Source organism: Trichoplax adhaerens, genomic scaffold, assembly GCF_000150275.1.
Source record: "Trichoplax adhaerens TRIADscaffold_10 genomic scaffold, whole genome shotgun sequence".
NCBI classification, from domain to species: Eukaryota; Metazoa; Placozoa; class Uniplacotomia; order Trichoplacea; family Trichoplacidae; genus Trichoplax; species Trichoplax adhaerens.
In genome coordinates this window covers 1,271,108-1,294,230 of record NW_002060952.1, presented here as the reverse complement: position 1 = coordinate 1,294,230, position 23,123 = coordinate 1,271,108, and the positions used below count along the sequence as shown (strand labels likewise).

Below are 23,123 nucleotides of genomic sequence, written 5' to 3'. Positions count from 1 at the left end.
TATTGTGAAAACGCTACCGTAGGCAATGTTGTTTTGCGTATCGTACAGAATACCATCAGTATCCTGGCTTACTTATCTTTAGTCTTAAAATGCCAGTCATAAGCCCCTTTTAACTTTGTACTTGATGGCGAATCATTTATCATTTATCATTTTATTTTTTTCTTTATCGTCCTATTGATTCCATTTTGGATTCAGGCATTGTATTAATATCTACTATTGATTAATCGTGGATGGCTTTAAGAATGTTGACTTAGAATTAAATCATCCAATGTTATCTTTTGATGCATTTTACTTAGCCTTATGTACAATTTACAATATTATTAAAGCCATCTGATCATTGACAACTTTGCAATTATTGATATTTTAAGAAACTCGTATACAATATAAGATTTCAATATTGCTATACTTTAATATACAGTAAACTGTGTTTTATATACACGCTAGCAATAAGTAAATATTATTAGCCACCAAGTGAATCCTATCCTGTATATAAAGTGATTATTTAAGTCAAGGAGTATTTTTCCCTTCATCATTTGAAGTTGAATTTATAATGAATAACTTATCCCGTGGTTATTTCAGACGGCTTATAAATCTTTCTTTTCTCTTTGTTTTTTTAATGCATTGAATATTACTGACTATAATATTAATAATCCAGACGATAGTTGATATCAACGTTAGAATCAAAAAGTATGAAATAATCGAGACCGAAATGGTAGCATAGGAGGCTCAGATAATATTAAAATATATTTGTGTCAAAATGATACAACTTCTTAATTCCTTCCATAGTCGTTATCAATCCTACCCATTGAGTTTATCTTGATGAGAGAATAATAAGTACACAAATAAAGCAGGATCAAGACGCAATCATAAATTTTAATCTGATTCTTGTGTGATAGGGATTAATTAATTTGACCGCATCTGCTGTATTACCTACAGTGTTCACTAGAATTTCTATATGCAAGGATCTTAAGAGATTTTGTAACAAATATAAGACCATTCCTTAGGCGCCTGATTGGTGAGATATAAAAATTGGATTCAAAAACAAAAAATGTTGACATTGAAAAAAACTGTCTGTCTGCTTTACGAAGAGACCGAACAGTGGATGCTCAAATTGATCTATACTACGAATATGTGGCATCATTATTTTGTTTAAATAGTAGGCAAGTGCATTGCAAATATTAAAAACAGGTGGACCGCGGGGATTACACAATGTCAATGAAAAAAATGGCAAATTTGTTGTTACTTTGTTCTAGATGAAGAGAATGAACAGCGACTCTATCTAGCTCATTGGAAATGGTGCTTGCAGTACATACTGTAAAATACGTTAAATTAATGTACGGAAAATGTTAGGTATAATAGAAATCTATCGGGCAAGCTGCGAGAAATAAAGATTGCTCAGTATATTCCATCAGCAATTGATAGGTGCAATAGTAAGGGTTTTGATAATTTACCTAAAGGGTAATATCACAAGGAGAGATGTAAATTTTACGAAAATAAATTATTACTAATGATATCGTACTAATAGTAACGAATATTTGAGTTAATAGCATTAATTCGTGCAATTGACTATTTAATTTGCGGACCACTATAGTTAGCTTAAAATCATAGCAGATAAAAGATTGCGAGACTCTAATCGGAAACTATCAAAACATTTTGGCTAGGCTAACTATTCAATAAACTTCATGATACCTTGCAAAACCAATTTTATTTCAAGATGGAAGCATCACATTAACGATAAAATAGTAATTCTCGCAGAAAGATCTATGGTATAGTGGCTGTCATGTGAAGTAATTCCTTCATGAACTTCCTGTCTTTGCGATAAATATCAGTGATGATCCCAGTGACTAATAAAATCTGCCATTGTAACTGCATTCTATTATTTTATGCCATTGTTTTTACCCTGTTGGCCACTGTTCTCATCGTCTATGCAATTAATTAATTGACATCCGTTAAAAAGTTATCGGATATCGTTGCAGTCGAAAGCAAATGACATGAACTCAGTTGGAGTTGGCAATTATGATTGTTTAATATGATGAAGCAAGGCGTGATTACTTTAATAATAAAATCAGTAGAATATCTTTGAACACTATTTGCATAATGTATAATATGCATACGGATCAATATAGTGTATGGTTAGAATATTTTAAGATGATGCTATCCTACCATATGCCCGACTATTTTAGAATCCACTGACATCGAATTTCGCTTGCAAGTTCTGCTTTAAAGCTGGTGCAATGAATTTACTTAGAATTTTTGAACCCTAACTCTAGTTGACATCAATCATATCTTACAAATTCCAAAATTGACTGTACTGATAGGATAAAGCTAGTGGGGTAAAAGTGAAATATTTACTGTATACTCTTCGATATATCCTTACTTCCACAATAAAGCATATAACATCTTGCAAGTAGAGAATATATCATTTAGCTATATCAAATCGCGATGAAAAGAGAATTAATTTCGGTAATATTTTTTGACTGTGACAGATAATTGCTGCATTTAATCATTGTGATATCCGCTATCTGACAAACATAATGTTGCATTAGTCGATTGCTTACCTAGCTCTTTCTAAGACAATAGCTTTGTTCGATATAAAATTATCGTTCATCATATCCGTACATACAGTTTTAATATATCTTATTATGCAGTTCCTAATAAAATTACGCTCTTTACCCAGTATCTAGTTAAAATACTTATGATACTTATGTAACTAAGAACTTACACCGTGAACATTTTTATAAATAATTTCAGAACAAGTTACTTTTTCCAAACTACAATGTACCAGAATTACCTTTCTGCGTAATCTGTATTGGAAACAGAAAATATCTGCTAAAAAAATGAAGTTATGATTGGAGCAATTGACGCTACGATCTACCTTTAGAGAATATGGATCATTATTAATTTAGTTGATGGAGTGTATTTGAAGCTATACGAAGCTAACTATAAGCCATAGCTTGTAGTTTTAGTATTAATCGATTGTTTCACGTATTTAAACTTGCACTGGATTCAAAGAAGTATATGAAATGATCAGTTCAATCAAGAAATTATTAAAATTATTAAAATCTATAGGATATGAGATAGAGGCAGCTTAGACCATGTGACTTAGACATAATACAAACAAATTCTCTTTCTTAATTTTAAATGAATGGATGTCAACTTTCCTACGAATATGTATATGGCTTCATTTAAGCTATGCTACTCATAATAGAGCAATGCTAATCATTACTAGAAAGAGCCCTTAGCAATGCACGTATTTTTATTTAAATCTTAGACAATTTTACTTTCCATTGCGTAGTTTACTTACTACCATTACGATTTACGCGTTCATCATGTATTTATATCATGTTCTTCCATAGATACATTAAGCTAAATTTGAAATTTTACTACCGGGGGATAGAGCGCTGCACGTACTTTCATTTACAATCCTTAAACAATTTTACACTTCGTAATATAGTTTATTCAATAATATTAAATGTATGCTTCATGCTTATACGGGATGATGTACTTCCGTAGATACATATCGCTTAATTTAAAATTTTACTGCTTCAACGCAGATCAATGAACATACATTTACTTGAAAATTTTTATCGATAGTACATTCTATATAGTTTATTTATAGCTATTAGATATTACGCGTAAATTTGCTATACCTGTAGCTGAATTTGAAGTTTTGCTGCTCCAGCATAGAACAGTACCTTACTTTTACTACAGAATCTTAGACGATACACACATTCTATCATATCGCTTTTTTACTACTATTAAGATTGTTAACAATTCAATGGTATGTTTAAATATCGATTGTTCATACTTTGATAAAAATTATAAGTCTAGAGCTATTTTTAGTATAAGGGCGAATGTCTATTTTTCTATACAGTTTAAGGGAATCTAGATTAATTTTGGTAGCCTACTGAAAGAGAATCCAAAGTGATGCGATCGGCAGGCATGCCAAATATTAAGTAATAATGAATGATTGTTGTAATGCAATAATTATAAAATGACAGTTGGATGTTACTTCCTACGATCAAACGGAATCGTAACCTAAATGACTCAGTTTGGGGTATATTTCTAAATTAATAAAATGGGCTGCATCCTAAGATGTGTGATAAAGTGATAGGACATCGAAATATTTCCGGGTTTAGAAAAGTATTAAATAGTATGCTGCAACGTTGTATTTGTCTCGACGTTGACTTATTTCATTTAAAATTTTTACTAGTTTAAACAGGTTTGGTCTAGATTTATCTTGTTCACTCCAATTCACGTGTAAGGAGTGGGAACTTGATAGACAAATTTTTTGAAGAAATTACCTCCACATATTTTTTATAAGCGAATGGTATAATTATTTAATTTTAAACCAAGTACACATCATTGATTTTAGCATTAAATTAGTTAATTAGACTTTAATTAATTATCTATTAAAGATTGTTAATACGTTTACACCTATAAATGATAATTCAAAATTTTAAGTCGATGTTGAGAAATGGATCATATTCAACTGAGAATAAGCATTGATTCTAACTCAGAAGAGAAATTTACGGTGTATAGTCACTGTAGTATGCCAGCCTTTACACCTATCCTCTGACCGAAGTTCAATAAAAGGAAAATAAATAAAGTTTTGCTTGACATACGACTATTCATACGAATCAAATATTAAAAATAGTTGATAGTTAATCTTCCTAATGAATACAGTAATGACAATGCGTGTTTAACATATGTACTTCTATGGGTTAGGACTGCCATTAAGATATCTAATAGTTAATAATTATGATAATAATGGTAATAATAGGCAATCATTGACTCACTTTCATCTAATTAAATTGGCTTTTATTCGATTTTGCTTACAGTAATTACATTTGTTTTGATATACGATTAAAATCAAGCTAATATCACCTTTAGAGTAAGACAAAAAAGTCTGGCAAGTGTTAAATGATCTTATTTAAGATCAATATGTATGGGTACAAAGCTGAAATCATAACGTATTGTTTAACTGGATAATTAAATACCAGGAAATGAATGAAATAGTACATCAGTTAAATTAAAATAAAATAATGAGTTAATTCCAGAATTATTGTATAAAAAAGTTGTTGATGTTATTGGCTTTAATTTTTTGGTATTTTATGATTGCAAAACTTGACCGATATTGTATTTTAAACATCTTATTCTTATCGATAAAAATAGGATAGTTCTTTGGGGTGATTCAATCTTTACTGATTTTGTTTGCGATAAAAAATATTTACTTGCTTACCACTTCTTGAAAATAAAATATACAAACAATATTGATATATACTGTTATGGATAAAAACACTTTGTTGTACAGATTGTACTGAAAATAACTTAACTTACTTCTGCTTTACAGCTAAAATATCGATAAAGAGTAAGAAAAATTTTATCTCGATTCAATTTTTTGATTTAATACCAATGCGTAGTAGTTCTCGATGAGTAATAGTAGTCTTGAATTTCATTTATTAGTTAAAAGCCACCACTGATTATAGTAAGGGTTACGCTTTTCATGGGCTTCAGTATATGTATTTATTTATTTATTTCAATTCACTATCGAATAGCGATATCCATTCCCAAACAGATCAAAATAAATCTAAGACAATCTATTTTAAATTTAGATCTTACCACTTCTATTTAGTAGATAACGCTAGATAAATAAAGCATTAAAATATGCCTAAACATTTTATAATTATAGTGTTTATTGTATTTTATCGTTCGTGCATAACATAACGAGAAGGTTTTTAATTAATACGTAAGTTATAAATTCATCTAAATAATAAACAAAAATCTAAGAAAATATGGGGTAGTAACGTGATTAATCCTACGCCTTGGATACTGTTCATGATTGTTTACATCATTTACAATGTAGGAAGCAATATGGGTTTAATCACCAAATGACAGCTGACAAACTTTAACCTCGTAGACTAGTCCTAGTAGATAGACACACATGCACAAAATGAAAACGAAGCAATCCAAATTGCTTTTTAATCTGTACGTAAATCTTGTTGGCTTACCTATAGCGATGTGCCATTAATAGATGACGTAAGCTGATTAGAATGAAATTACTTCAATGCAAAAATCTTCTCATATTTCTTTTTGAAAGTCATAAGGATACGTGTTAAATAGTAAAGTATCCCATTTCACCCAATATTGCCTGAGCAGTCACCAATTATGCTCATCTAGAAATCTGTACATCCGTAATAAATTACTCCTGCTGCTTCAATCAAATATATCATCATTATACGAATGTTAAGATTTCAAATAACTTGTGTTTATCGTGAATGATAGATTGGCGTAATATTGCCACACTGAGTGTTCAAATCATCCGATAATGTAGTTAAGAGAAATTTTTTTACAAATTTATTTTGGTGAAGGGCTGATTGAAATGGTGAATGGCAAAATAAAATGTAGGTCTGCAACTAGGGTAGCTATAACAAATTAATTACAAGGGGAAATTTCTGAATTGTCAATCCCTATAACTTCAAAACTATTTCCAGAGCTATCACACTTTATCTGTGCTACTACAATTCGCTCGTATGATCATGAATATTAACCATCAGTATCCCTCTATGTATAATAAATAGTTGGCTAAAGAAATGTCTGATTCTGTCATACATAATCGTACAGTACAGTCGATAGCTTTCAATAAACTACTGAAAGTTACTATTTGGCAGTCTATGAGTCATTTAGAAGTTTAATCAACTGTAATTAACCAAATACAGTTGCGCAAGATTTGATAACTTTGGATTGTATGCATATGGTGTTTAGTGGAGCATTTTAAATTAAAATACGTGTAAATATGAACCCAATTTGGCCTAATTTTTAGACTGCAGTTGATGATTTCTTAACACTAAATACCTACTTGTTTCTAATTATTAAAGAGATAATTGCAATTATAAATACCTCATAAGCAATTCGATTTATCCCTTTGATTGAGGAATGAATAAAATAATGCCATTATCTACTGGGTTAGAATATTGTTAGCATTTGAAAACTTGCAGAAATGGCTCACAATAACAACCTCGACATAATGTGTACTACCGCAGCGAATATCTATCATATGACGATATATAATTCACTTTATTATTTTTATTAATTATTCTAGTTCTCTCTAAATTCAAATGATGAATATTATAACTGGTAAAGTACATCGGAATTTTTCTCTTGACATAAACTTTAAACTATCTTATATTTAATGCTTCTTGTATAGTTATTGCCATTATTCCTTATGCTTTGGCATTCCTCCTTTGCGGATTACCTTTATTTCTAATTGAAATGATCGTCGGACAAAATTACCAACGTGGCCCGACGATAGTATTCGCACGCATGTGCCCACTGTTTCACGGTAAGTTTGACAATGTAATCGCTATTACTTATGATTTATCAAACAGTTGAAAAGATTTATCAATCCACTTATGGACTATCTCATGAGAGCCATACTTAGTAATGATGGAATATGTTGAAAATTTTAATATGATATGAGCGTATTTGTACAGATACTACGATTATACGCAGGTAGCTTAATACCCGCAGAAAAATGATGTCTTCTAGTACTTTACACATTTTTACATTTAATAATTACAGCCGCAAGAATGTAAATTTCGTGGTTTGATTTTCTTTGAGAAATGGCAAACGTATAGCAAGTAAATACTTGTAGATTTCAGTCTTTGAATAGCGGATGACCTTATGTTGAGATATTTCTTAAACAAGTCATATATAGACTCGTTTATCATTATCGGATAGTTTCGTACTACATGTTGATTTATGATTTACCTTTAAAGCTAAGAACTAAAAAGTAGGGAAGTTGATGAAAATAATAGGATTTCATCTGATTCATTAAATACAGGCAATTTATGTCGCAAGCCTATTTACTATATTCGCTAGATGTAGATAATACGTACATTAGCCATAGATAAAGATAATGGTTTATGTTCTCAATCAGCATATTACGAAAAAGAACCGATTGTAGTGTATTTCAATATGAAATAATATGTAGTTAGCTATTATTTTAGTAATGTTGTGATTCCTTTCCTAAGACTAATACAGCGAAAAGCCTCATATTACGTAATAAATTATACTTGTCCCAAGCTATATTGAGCATTGGACGTATACTTTATAGAATTTTGTCAAATATTTAACCAACTTTGTGCATCTACTTAGACTCTGCTCTTGTTCTTACTGTTCCTGAGCTTCTTTTTTATACCTTTGACATTTTACATTTTATCGATACTAAGATAGAAGAGATTTAATTGCACTTGTTAGCATTAGCATTTTACATTTATTAATGCTAAAGAAATTCGGTAAACCTATAATACATAATAATGCTAGATAGACGTGCACACAGCACTTTGTACTATCTTTAAAAATTTGTTTATTCGATCTTCATTAACCTACTAACAAGATTTCTACCGTTGTATTTCATATTTAAGGTGTCGGCGGTGCGATGATTACATTATGCTTCTTTATGTCTATTTTCCATGTTGTACCTATGGTATGGAGCTTGCATTATTTTATTAACTCTTTTCAGCCGGTTCTACCATGGACTACATGCAATAATACTTGGAATACCAATCATTGTATTAGTGTCAACGATATTAATAAAGATATAGTAGGTGTTCTGTCAAGTAATGAATATTTCAGGTAAGACTATAGATATTGGCATATTTTGCTAATATAAAATTATGGTTAATAATAGAATAATTTATGAAATGCAACAAAATTGTTATTGTAAAGGGATGCCATACAATATAAGTCTTTAGTCATATTGTAACAATATGTCGCATCCTCTCTTATTATTTTATAAAGTAGTCAAATTAGTAAACTTACTGTACTAGATATATAAATCTACAGTCTATAGATGATTGATATTGTAGGTATAGCCATCAGTACTTATAATAACGGAGCTGCTGTCATTTAATCGATCTCACGATCGGCACCAAGTGTTTTTTCCTTACTTTATTCCATCACTGGTCTAGTTTTGCTTCAGTTTATCCATTAAAATCATAATCCAGTTGTCTGTGTTCTACACACGGTAACGCTTGCAGTCTAATGAAAAACTATGCTAGCTTACGGTATAGCAATCACCGGAATAAATACATATACCTAGATCTGCAATGCGATCTTTGAGATCGAAGATTGTTAGAATTTTTATTGCAGATTTTACTTCATTAACGATTTAAAGCAAATAATTAAATTATTGGCAGTAACATGTCTTTTGCAATATATCAACATCTTTAGGTTACGGTATTACTTAGCAATCTATAGATTATTTTGACTAATAAAGTCTCATTTTTTTTTATTTCCCGTTATGAAATTATGAATATTGACGCTAATTGTCCAGAAATCAAGTCTTAGACTTAACGACTAATCCTTTATTACCTGGAGCAGTTAAGATTGATATGGCTGTTTACCTAGCTATATGCTGGCTGATGGTATATCTTGTTTCTTTCAAAGGAATTTTTGTTTCTGGCAAGGTAAAAGCGATATTGACTTGTTCATTCTTTAGATTTAAAGTAGCTTTAGTAGGTGCAATTATGGTTGGTCTAAAAAAAGGCGAACTGATTAAATTAGTATCTAACTTAAATGCTATAAGTACGCTTTTTATCCTGAAAGGGTATAAAATTAGCTGATACCATTACTGATTACAGTAGTTTCCATTCGTTTCAGTTTATCTATTTTTAACGTTTCTATTATCAATTTAAATGAGGTGAAATCTAACGTACTGTTGGTCAACAGAAAATTTATATTATTGATTAAACATTTATATCAGTATTAAATCTTTCTTTAATTCTATCAAATTTAATTTTTGGTGCTTGAGAGCCAAGGATAGCAAAAATGTGGATTTAATTAATTTGTAAAATTATTATAATTTTGAAACTCAGATCAATGTATTATATTTGGAAGTTGACCAAAGTGATTAATAAGAGCTTTGAATGGTTTTTCTTTCTTCTATAGGCGTCATATGTAACCACAGCACTTTCATATCTTATCATTGTCATCTTGTTCATCCGGGGTTTAGCAGCGCCAGGCAATATAGCGGGGATCACAAAATTTCTTTGGAAATCAAATATCAGTAGCTTACAAAATATTGAGGTTTGATAATGTTACCAAATATGCTTAATTTGACGACAGCTATATTCTTAGGAATAGTTTGTACGCTAGTAAACAAAGATATCTACGTCCTTGTATTATTATCCAAATATATTAAAGCGGATTTAAATAATTCATGATGCCTAGACTTATTAACTGCTAATATTTTAGCTTTGGGGCGATGCCAGCTTACAGGCTATGGTTTCACTCGGAGTGGGTTTCGGGCCTATCATAACTTATTCTTCCTATAATAAGAGAGATTACAAGTTTATTAGGTTAGAAGAAATGCAGGTTGTAGTTTTTAATATATGGCTTACTTTATCTGTATTTCTTACATTTCGTATATGAAATTTAGTAAAATATACAGTAAAACATTTTTTAATTCCAAGTGAAGTGGCATTTAATAATAAATTCTGTAAATGCCTAATATAGAAGCTAATAATAATTGTAAGCCATATTTCTTTCTCGGTTTTTACATAATTCATGCTAATGGATTATAGAACGTAGATTACATTACGCCTAACTAACTAGAATAGTTATTCTATTTTATCCCATGCACTAACTAGGCTAATATTATATTTGTTCTCATTTATTTAGCAGATTCGGTGTTGCCATTCCTGCTGTCAATTTTGCTACAAGTATTCTCTTTTGTTTTACGTTGTTGTTGAATATTGGTTCTTTATTGGGTTCTAGGCCTGTGTTGATCAATCAAATTACATCAGACGGTAGATTATACGCAATTTAATAAATAATAAATTTGAATTTCTAACATTAGTTTATATGTACTGGAGCTGCAGGGTAAGAGCAAGCATAGTTGGCGTCAATATTTAGTTATACGTTTATAATTATTATTGTATCTTTTTATCCGTTATCAATGCCTATTGATTATAATCGTCTGACGTAGGTTACTTTTATTAATTTTATGCCTTAGAAACTGGCTTAATTGGTTCAATGTTAGTTTTCGTTGTCTATCCCACCAGTGTTGGGGTATTACAATTAGGTCATTTGTGGTCGGCCATGTTCTATTTGATGATATTTCTCATTGCCTTCGATAACCAGGTCTGGTATATGTAATTAAGGAGGCAGCGTTCTAAATCCTGTATTAAATATATTGAAAAGAAGAACACAAAAGATGCGAATTTATTTCTGCTTATTTAGTATAGTTTTAGCTTCTCATTTGTAGCTGAGTTTTTTTTGCAAAAACCAATGTTACTTTGTGACATTATTTTGTTACTTTTCATATTTATAAAATTAAATAATTGGTCTCTAATTAGCAGTAATTTAATTTTCAATTTACAGTGCGCTTTCTCAGAGTCTATCGCGTCTGGTTTAATTGATGCTTTCCCCGATCAGTTATATAATCGTCGAACGATGATTTATTTAGTGTTAACTTTGGTTCAATATCTGTTAGGCATGACATGCATCACCAAGGTAAATAGTGTACTGTTTAAATGTAATATTGAATTTTTGATATACTTTTACAGCTAAAGTATTAATACTTTATAATATTTAGTAAAGTGAGATGATCAAAACTTTCTATTAGTGAAATTTATTACGTACTTAGCCTAGTGTTATCGAATATTGTAAGTAAAACTTTTATTTACGATAATATGCTAGGGCGGTTTATACGTTTTTCAATTATTTGACTGGTACGTCATGAAAATCTGCTTACCGTGTGTGTTAATATTTGAAGTCTTTATAGCCTGTTGGATATATGGTAAGCTGACCAATCTATAGGTTGTTTCAAACACGGTATCGAGTATGAAATAAATTTAGGGATAAAAATTTAGTAGAATTAACAAATTCTGCCTACCAACGATGATTGATGGTCATAAATAACTAGTGCTTCTCTGTACTTGCTGCTGACCTTCTGATAACTAATTCGATAGAAATAGGTATCGTACTGTTACTCTACAGCATTTGATTATATTAAAATTGCATTCTAAAATAAGAATAGGAGTAAAATTATTATAACTGCATTGAATTCCAACTTAAGTTGACTTTCGGAGAAAATACTAGTTTATTTTGACAGTTAGGGAAAAACTACTCCCTCAACCAACTAAACTGTCCAAAAAATGAGATAACTCACAATTTTAGGAATATTTTAACCTTTACTGTCTTATTTTACTGACTTGAACTACTCAACTACTGAACTACATTGCTTTTTTGTATTCTACGCAAAGCAGTTGATGGTATCAGACTATCAACTTATCACCCTAAAGTATTCTAAATTAAAATGACAATTAATCACATATGAGAAGATAAATTCTACCTTCGATTCCCTAAATTACTACGTTAATAATAATATTACACGTATAATCATTATTTATCTATAAATTATATCTTTCTACCACATACAGAACATAACTATAAATATCCACTAAGACGAACCAGCAATCTTAATTAGGACCTAGATCAAAAAATTTGCGTTTACATTGTATTCGGCGACCAAGTTTCGTAACTTCTACTGTTTTTTATGATCGAAATCAGCTGCCAGTTTTTTGATAATTGAAGCGTAAATGTTATACCAATTATATATATCACTTTAATTAAAATTTTGCTTTCTATAATTTTAACGATGCTATGCTACAGGACATTTTTAAATTCTAATCCGAATAAAGTAGCCAGATTCACAATATACTAAGCTACTAAGTATAATCCACAGTAATGAAATCAAATCAGTTATTTTTTTGAAGCTACAATATTTATTACAATAAAAAATCATTAAGGAGAATTTTAAATATTAAGATTCATTACACTAGTTAAGATGCAAAACTAACTATAATAAAGTACAATACAGCAATCGCATTTATAATATCAGTAATTGTGTTTAATAAAACTTCATCGACATATACGCTCCATATAACGCTTAGGAGTGCCTATATGTAGCGATAAACGTGTGTAACTCAATAGCTATTAAATTTGTCAGAATAAGAATTAGATTTATAATTTTATTTAGGTGTAAAGAGATTACGCAAAGACTTTTCAGTTATTGCAGGAGAAAAGCTATCCATCCTATGGAAAATATTATGGTATATTCCCACGCCCTTAATTGTTACGGTAAATCTAAGATTGACTAATGATATGCATTTTTACTTCCTATCTCCTAATACATCTTTCAGTGATGCTTAGGCTCTTTTTAGTATATACGTACAAGATATCACTCAAAATTTTGAACGATTTAAATTAACTATGTATCAAAATTAAATTAAAATATGCAGCTAGAATCCTTCTGAAAACATTAATTTTGTAAACAAAATTTGTAACTCAAATTAATAGTATTTACTATAGTAGTTCGTTCAATAGTAAACTTATCGGTTAGAAGTTATTTTTCTTTAAATGTTATGATTTAAGATTTATATAGACCGTTGATTAAAAACACTGTATTAATGGGACTACCGAATTTTTTACTTGTAGGGCACAACATTATTTTGCGTAATCTTTTATTCCTCTCCTGGCTCAAATGTTAAATTTGCCCAGTATTGGTGGTCACTGCTTACTGGATGGTTAATGGCGGGGTCAATTCTCGTTTGCATCTTGATTTCTGTTATTCTTTCTTTTATTCGTGCTAAAGGAAGTATAGTGCAGGTATATTTCCTCATTATATCAATTATCGTATAGACATTAACTGCCAACCGTATCGACGCGTAGTGCATTAATTTGATGATGATTAATTTAAGGAAGTTCCGTAAAAATTTTTGAAATCTACGAATATACAATACGAATGATAATAGTAATAGGTTTGCAACTGCTGCTTAATTTCTTTGCAATTGACAGCTAGTGCCGTGTAAATTATAAATGTTATTGTAGATAACTTTGCAAGTGCAAAGATTTCATTCGTGCTATTAGAATGCAAGTGTAATGGATAATCGCCAGAAATTAAATTGAAGGATAAATAAATTAGTAGAATTGAAGTCTTTCGGAATGTTGTAGTTTGTGTTACATAGTTAGTTGTACGTATACTCGTATACCTAATAATATTCTATATTTATTAAAATTTAATCTAATATAAAGATAACAAAGAATTCTTTAAGCCAAATATTTACTATTTTAATTCATTTTCACAGCGATTACAGAAGATGACTACCCCCAAACCTTTCGCTGAGATCGATCGTATTCTTTCTTTTCACTCTGCTCGATCAAGTAATAGCTACTCTAATCATCATAAATCATTTATGATTAATAAATCGTACGAGTAAAATCTGATTTGATATTAAACCCACGTCTATTTTAGCATTTTTTATATAAATAGAGATCTAAATTTCGAGTTGATAGATTTATATCTGAGCACGGACACTAATACCAAATAATCTTGTATCCTGTATGCCTATTAATTATATATATGCTTCCTTATGTGCATATGATGGTGTTAATGTTAGCGTTATTACCAAGTGTACTAATTTTATCAAAATTGACAGTGCTTTATTAATTGCTGTCATTATTGCCTATATTAGGATTAATTTCGATTAGGTTAACACAATACCATTTGCTGTTTATGATGATGACTTGATCATGACGATCTAAAAGTATTTGATATTAGTGATGGAAGTAAACGATGATATTATTATCTGGGCATCTATCGCTCGGCATCAGTGATAATAATCAATCATGATCTAAACTTTCACTATTATAATATAAGGATTATTGATAAATGTAGCGGCTTCGATTATAATTAACTTAAAGATCTAAAGCACTCTCAAGTTAAGATTAGCACTGTAATTATTGGTATGTACACTTGTACAGTATTATGTTTTTTTTTATCCCTTCACCCTTTAAGTTGGCTTTTTAAAAAGAGAGAATTGTAGATTCGATGATTTCCTATTGGTATGCACTTTTGTACAGTATTGTGCTCGTTTTGATCCCTTCGCCCTCTAAGTTGGCTTTTTAAATAGAGAGAATTGCTGTAGATTCGATGATTGCCTATTGGTATGTGTGTACACTTGTACAATGTACGGTATTATGCTCGTTTTGATCCCTCTACCCTCTAAGCTGGCTTTTTAAATAGAGAGAGAATTATTGTAGATTCGATGATTGCCTATATTTATTAATTCTATTTGTGTATGCGCTAGTAATTTAACTTGATAATAAGTTATATTAATTTGTGCATTGATTTCTGCATTTAAAATTCTAAACCAATGTTTCATGTCAAGAGGTTTTAGCTCATGGGCCATTATCATGGATAGCGGCTTGACGTTTAATTGTTATTATATCACAGTTTTGTACTTATCCGACAACTATAATCTGAAAATTATCTTTAGTGTGTGCTGATGTTTGCAATTTTTAACAGGGATAAATAATGTAATAGCCTATGGAAATAAATAACTATTGCAAAATCACCAAATTTTTGATTTACTGTCATTTCTATGCTTATTGAAATGATTAATATTTTCTTAAGTCCATGCTACCGATTGTCATTTCTCGCATGATATTTTTAAAGTAAAGGATAACGATACCAATACCTGAATAACTAAAATTTTTATCTTTCTAGTTATGCTACATATACTTTATATAAAATATTCCTTAAAAGCAATATCACTGCTGTACTTGTAATAAAAGTACTACCGTATCAATCTTCTGTGACTATTGACTCAGAAGATGAATTAACGTCAGTCCAATAACGTACATATCATACGACTAAGTAATCATCAAGAGTTACTATCTCGGGGAAGATGGAAATACACCTCAAGTTCTACTACCGCCTTACCACTTACCATGCGATTAGATAACTAGTTCTAGCAAGATTGACAATAATGTAATTAAAAACAATCCATAGGAATCACATAGACATTAACTTAGCGACGGCTAGTACGGCACTGTTGTTATCGTGACCATGAATTCATTGGCTTATTACAGATAATTGACCTGCGAGTATATTTTTGGGAACTTTTAGCAATAATCATGATCGCTGCTTGATGTGGCATAATAATACAGTATACAAAAAGGGGTAACAAGAGACAAGAGAATTCATAAAAAGAGTACTCGGTTGTTTATTGTAATATTCATTTTGTTACTATCTTAGCTGCACAAGTTTGGATAACGCGGTACAATGTTATGCAGTAATAAATTTAAATGATACATCTTGATCTGCAAAGTAGTCAACGAAACAATAGATATGCCAACACGCATTTCTTGAACCGTATTCTTTAATTTGTTTAATAATGGCATTGACATTTCCACCATACAACAACAATTGAATTAAACAACGCAAAGCGTTCTATTCCCTTTTTAACTAACGGTAGTTGGTTATCATGGTTGGCACCTTTATCATACAGTACGTTATTTTTAATCGCCACTCCATTCTTAATATTAATTGGTTAACCATGAATACATTGTTTCGACATCATCCATCTTCCTATCCGATACATAGCTTCGTACAAAAAAGAAGTAAAGAAAACATCTCTAATTTACATGGTTGTGGCCACAAGAATAGAATTTGTTTCCAATTCACTTACATGTAAATGATAACAAATTACAGTATCGTTCATTACAAATAGTAGTATTACAAAGTACAAAGTAGTTAGTTCCTATTAAGCGAGACGGATACGCTAAATATTTGGTATGCAATAAAGAACATCAGACCTGCATGCAATTCTAGCGTAAAAGTATTACTATATAAATGTGGGCTGTTTCGCTATCATAACACAATAATACTAGACACAAATAAATGGATGCTATCAAAATTACAATAACTTTTTACGGGCAAAAAACTTATCTAAAAAATATTGCGTAGAGAATGTAGTTGAAGTTAAAGAGATGAGAGCTACCAGTGAATTGTGCTAATGTTCTACGTCAAGCAGTTTTTTACGGTTTACAGTACAGTTGTAAACAGTAAAGCTAAAGCGATATCAACAATATTACAGTAAGTTATAAAACCACATATTAAACTACATTCGTTCCGTAATGTTATCAGCATCAGTAATCTACTAACTAATAGACTAAAAAATCACATCATTAGCGCCTACGGTATCAGTAGCTCAAGGATAACAAGAACAGCTTCTTAGTTTCTGTCCTGACGTCTTCCGCTGCCTCTTTCGCCGCTACGATAGCCGCCGGATCTGTTCTGCCTATTATGAAATCCAGAATGACGTCCTCCATCTCTGCCTCTGCGATTGTCATGGCGAACGTTTGAGCTCTTTTTCTCTTCAATATTTATTTGCGTTTTACCGACAAAAATTTTCTATAGATATTGGATGCAGTACAAAAGCATGCCATTCATCAAACATGACTTACAGAGATTAAATAAGAGATTAAATAATATTTGCTTTATAAAGACAACTAATTTAGAATTCGCGTACCAGCTCAGTAGTTAGAGCCCTCTTAACGCTTTCTTCGTTCTCAAAACTAACAAATCCGAAGCCCTGTTAACGCAAAATTACTTTAATTATTCAGAAATAATCATTTTTCTTCAAATGCAATCCGATTGTTAATCCTAATTTCCTAACCTTTGATGTATTAGTTTTGATGTGCTTGACCTCGCCAAATACTATTTTAAAAGATACGCTGTTATTATCGAAATCATTATACTCCGTCAGAAAGAATTCATATCTTATACCTGAAAATTCATTTCGCAATTCTTTCTCACTGATCTCGGGAGTTAATCCTCCGATAAAGATTTGATAATCGGTTTGCTGCCCATCGCGTTGCGATGAATTTCGGAAATTGTTGGAACGTTGCGATTGGCCGTCCTCTTTATGATGCTGATTGGAACGCGAGCTTTTTCCTGAGTTTTCAACCGGTTTCTGTTTTATCAAACAGTAAGGTAAATTAATGCACGCAGGTAACAGAATTCACCAATTCGTTACAATATCTCTTTAATCAAACATTTGTGTATATATTTTGCATTATTGATTCGATAATACAACTTACGCGAATCACTTTTTTCGGTGCAGCTTCTGTATTGATAGGAACATCAGGCGATTTACCGGCCAAGGCTGCCCACGTACGAACACCTTTAATAACAATATAAGCAAGATATTGATAATTCAGCCAGATCGTAATACGAAAAAGTAGAAAATGAAAGATAGGTATCTTACCAGCATCCTTTTTCGCCGATTCATTATTTCCGTCGGCCTTTGAGTCATCCTGTTCTTGAACATCAGAGACTTGATTGGAGCTATCCTGCTGATTTGAAAGGGATTCCGATTTTTGCTCATCAGCTGCATTCTTTGTCACAATTAAGAAGAAATTTTAATAAAATTAATTCTCTAAGTGTAAGAATTGTTAAAAAAGTAGCTTACTCTTTTAGCAGCAGGGGAAGGCTTTTCTGAATTTTGCAGTTGATCTTCATTACTGGAATATAGTCAATTAATGAATATCATAAAAAGTACAATAAATAAATTTCTGTTAGTTTAATTGCGGCATTAATGTTAACCTAGTGCTTGCTTCATCATCGTTCGTTTGATCACTTGCTGGTTCAGTAGGAACATTTTCGGAAGTATCTTTAACACTTTCAGCTTCTTCCTGCTCTTCAGCTAAATACAATTTAAGTGACTTTGTATCACTGATGTAATTTCATTCAATTTAGCTACGAAATTATGCTACATGAACGCCTATTTACCATCCTCAAGGTCGATCGTGTCATCTCCACCTTCTGGTTCGTTTGGTGGCTGATAGCGAAAAATATCGTTTCGGGCATAGTACAGGTTTGGTGACTAATTTACGTACAACAAATACATATTAAGAACATTTGAAGTATACAGTTAAATAGCGTAAAGTAATCAAGAAATTAAAACAACTAATTTGACGCTATATATAGAATAAAGGACTAAATGTAGTAGTTTACCTCTCGCTCCAACAATATACTTTGTACGAATGGGCGCCATGGCTTGTTCGTATGAGTAAAGGTTCCAGAAACCTGAAATTATAGTAAATTTAACGTAATTCATAAGTTACTGAAAAAGAATTATTGTTTCCGTCAAGCATTGCACCATCAGCATCCAGATATTAAGTTTACCACTATATATACTTTTTCGTACATAGGTAACAATTCATTATGTTATTGTGATGAAATAAAAGATTAATTATTAAATTTGAACTTTCAATTTCAGTTTTGAAGTGCCCAAAATACTGTTCGTTACATAGTTATTAGCATCAATGACAATCCCATTACCTGGATCAAAATGCAATCAGCAACTGTCGACTGGCAGTCAACCTGCTTGATTTTAGCAAAACAATCACTCAATTCAAGAGATTCTATCTTCTTGACGATGCTCTACAATATATAATAGTTAAATATTTAATAATAGCTTAATCAAGACAATTTCTGGATAATGTTAGCCTAAAAAAAGTTTACAAGCAAGTTGCTCTGTTTAATTACGCCTTTATTTTAGATCGTAATTTTCAAAAATATATCAAAGGTAATTTATTTTAATTTACCTCTTGACCAATAACGGCATTATCACTGGATCCATCTTTATCATCAGCATGAAGAAAGACTGATTCTTTACCATAAAATCTACAAGGAAATCATAACTTACATTCTGATACAATACAGAATTTATAGAACATGGTCTACAATGATGGCCGATTGGCCATAACCAATTGTATCCTATGACAGTAATAATTTATTTAATATTCGATTCTATCATTTGGACCCAGAGAGAGTCCTTTACAACCTAATTCTACAAATCAGATTGTCGGAAATGTATCATCTTTCAATACTCTGTCGTAAAAAAGATGCTACGGAAATAGAAGTCACATACTTGGACAATTCTTTCGGATTCTCATGTAGCATGGTGTAGTAGCGGCGGACAAATTCCGTACCAATTACTTTGCTATCCAGTGAGTCGATATCTACTGAGTCATTTTCACTAGCCATGATTGAGTTCTGTACCTGGAAAAGGAATTATATTTGAAGATTGAAATTATGAATAATGGGTTCCACATATACTTCTAGTAATATAGCATAGATCAGTCATCCAATTTATCCTTTTTACTTTAGGCATCTACTTAAAGACTATACTACATTGGAAATTGTTTTTGATGGATAGTTTATTAATTTCTTACCATTTAGGCCTATGTGTATGTTATGTGTTGATAAAAACGAGTGTACATCATCTAGTTTACATAATTTTAACGAACACTAATTTACGAATTGGGACAGAGAAAATAAGATGTAGTATTGTACACTATTTTACTCGACTACTTGAGATAATTCATGTTCTAGCATAGGGTTAAGCTACGATTAGTAAGATATCACTCTTTTTGAAAGTTTGCAACTATCATAACTGTAATAACAGTTCAAGACTAGTATCATGGAATCATAATCCCGTTGTCTTATTTCAACAAGAGCAAAATGAATGCGTATGCTGCTGTATCCAAGGTCGACAATATCAATTGAACAGTTGTTTACCAACTCTGATCAGTAGCGCTCATACTACTCGTGAGGAATGTTGTGCAATCCACAGTATTCGAAACAATAAACAATAATATTTTGCACAGCACTGAATCAGTAGTTGAACGATAGACTTGTATACTATGAAATATTGGAAGTAACAATTTATCCATCCATGGTCGTGGATCGTTTCTATAGCAAATAACTGAATTGTAGAACTTGGTTCCTAGCTCAGCACCTAGACAAAGTGTTTATTGAGAGGTTCAGAGAAAAATCCGTCTCTCTCTTTTCACTATTACTGTTGCTTTGGTGATCATTCCAAGGTCTATTCTTATTCATTCTTGACGAAGGACTGAGTCCAGCTCATTACAATCAGCTACTACAATATACAGTATTACTTCAATGCTGTAATTCTATTGCTGTCGTATGCGAGACAACTGAACAAAAATCGAAATATCGTTCATCAACTAACACACCATTGACTATATTAAAAGTACTTCTATCTATTGGATGATTATCACCGTTAGTCAACTATCATGAACTCCATGTCCAATCTTGTCGAACACATTGATAATCAATCATCTGAGCATGCCATTACATATCCAGTAGGCGTCTCCACAAGACGATCCTGTCGATCCCTCGCTCCTTCTACTTAGCGTTACGACAGCATCCTTGTACCTTTTACTTTCTATGATTATCTATCACCGAAGATTTCCATTACAGCACAAGTTGGACTAACTATAGTAAAACCCCTGTGAAGCAACACGGAGATTTTTCACGATCAAAATAAAACTGTTCCAACTAGAATGCGAGGTAGAAAAGTTTCTGCCCCATGCACAGCCGAACAGAAATACAACTATGGAGAAAGGTGTGGTGCTTCCTTGCTGACCTGCGCTTTATACAGAACTAGTATCTCATGACTGTGGTCAGTGCACTTTACCGTCACAACAATGCACGAGCTGTACCAGACGACCTGCGCAGATTTTACTTTCATAATCTGGCACCAGTCCGGTTCGCGGTCCAGTATCACTACAGCACTTGACACTTTGTCCGACTGACCATACCAACACTTCCATCTCTACGTCTGTCTGATGCAATTGACGCTACTACAGTACTGTACTGTACTCTACCGTCAGGGACTTGTCAGATAGTATCTATCGCCGATATGCTTGGTACCGTAGCCAATACGCGTCCAGTAGTGGTCTGTCGTAGAGGAGTTCGCGGGCAAGTATGGCGGACATCGTCGTCAAGGGCTACACTATCCAAGACGATTTAGTAGTGTATTGGAACTCGTGACTACAGTCGTTTGAGATAGAACTTTATCGGTCTGCATTTTACAGTCAATCATGTTGCTAAGATCGTTGTTGGAATGGCATACAAATTTGAACAGTCATTGAATAAAAAAAGGCTAGCTTCTACTTCTACAGCATATAGTATACTATACAGCAACAGCAGCAATGTGCGTTGACTGCGCAATCAAGACCAAGTTCAATGAGCCACTGGAGACAGCGATTTAGTGACCTTTAGCAGCGCAGGGATAACGAGCTTAGCAAGTGTGCGTCTCAAATCACGTATTGAGTAGAAATGTAGAAACTTGATTCGTGTTGTAATTCTCAATGCTTGGGCTAAGCTGGTTAAATCACTTATGTGCCAGGGCATCATTATACTCGCATCATAATACGGTAATATCCATTCACAATGTCTACTACAGGTATAGAATAGGAAGGCGAGCAGTTTTAGTGGATGATGTCAGCCAGGGGGTTCCCAGCATTCATCATTAGCATCTATGTAGTGTATAGTAATGTCTTACAAATTACAGTACCGCGGCAAGTGGTAGTGATTGAATTATTCATCAATGGCCTACGTCGCAGCCCAACAAGTCAATTTCAGCTGAAAGCGTTCAATGCAGTACTCATGAATCATGGTTGATCCAAGTTTCTAGAAGGTGTACTCCTGCTTGGCTATCGTACCGCACCAGTGATTGTACTGGTGAACTTGTAGATTATCTACTATGATAGAGTGCACATATCGAGTTGGATAAATGCATTCAATTATTGCTACGTGATCATCATCTAGCAAGAAAGATTGAAAGCTGTCATGCTGTAAGTGGTATTTCTAGGGACATGCAATAGAAACTAAAAAAAATCTGATTGGAGGAAACGAATCCGTCAGATGCATGTGCATCAATTATAGTATAGCAGATAGGGATTTGAGGAATAAAATAAAACACTTGAAATACCTGCATACCACCTACAGTACACACAAAGTGTGTACAGTAAGCCATTTACAACAGGCGTTATCTCCATTACAGGGGAAGATTCTCCAATTTACGTAGTTAAGTGTAAAATCTAGAAGTAACAAGTTGGTGAACGCCGTGACAATACAGTAGCTGTAACTTATGCAGTCTCGCTTGAAGTTGAAGCTATGATGGATACAGGCTATCCACAAGTTGATCGCAAATCCTTCGTACAGTACTGCAACTAATTCCATGGCATTGCTGTCATGATGTGTTGAAACGGTGCAAGTAAGTGTGATCAAACGAGACGCTCTTACCTAGCCATGTAGCCGTTGTAGCAATGCAGTAGTGCCGTTATAGTGGCAATATTTTACTATACGGGGCCCTTCTAATATACAGTATATGTAAGATTCTGCTGCTTGATGGCCATCATCCATTTACTGGCTGCAGATTCAAACAGCACGTGCT

At 32.2% G+C, this 23,123-nt stretch overlaps 2 protein-coding genes across 2 annotated transcripts; one reads left to right on the top strand and one right to left on the bottom strand.

Annotated features, from left to right (window-relative positions):
- Positions 1–7,121: 7,121 nt before the first annotated feature.
- Positions 7,122–13,935, top strand: TRIADDRAFT_59303 (uncharacterized protein; the record flags this gene model as incomplete). Its single annotated transcript, XM_002115373.1, has 13 exons — positions 7,122–7,137; positions 7,208–7,342; positions 8,427–8,637; positions 9,338–9,470; positions 9,952–10,089; positions 10,258–10,361; positions 10,862–10,884; positions 11,018–11,145; positions 11,386–11,517; positions 11,704–11,803; positions 13,046–13,146; positions 13,504–13,674; positions 13,897–13,935. 13 exons carry the CDS (start codon positions 7,122–7,124, stop codon positions 13,933–13,935), a joined length of 1,431 nt encoding a protein of 476 aa, XP_002115409.1.
- A 2,881-nt stretch (positions 13,936–16,816) lies between these two features.
- Positions 16,817–19,903, bottom strand: TRIADDRAFT_64182 (uncharacterized protein; the record flags this gene model as incomplete). The annotated part of the gene is made up of 13 exons (XM_002115241.1): positions 16,817–17,263; positions 17,382–17,444; positions 17,529–17,569; positions 17,639–17,825; positions 17,953–18,035; positions 18,120–18,249; positions 18,324–18,375; positions 18,458–18,557; positions 18,644–18,737; positions 18,869–18,940; positions 19,196–19,297; positions 19,462–19,540; positions 19,788–19,903. 13 exons carry the CDS (start codon positions 19,901–19,903, stop codon positions 17,084–17,086), a joined length of 1,299 nt encoding a protein of 432 aa, XP_002115277.1. The 3' UTR covers positions 16,817–17,083.
- Between the last annotated feature and the right edge of the window lie 3,220 nt (positions 19,904–23,123).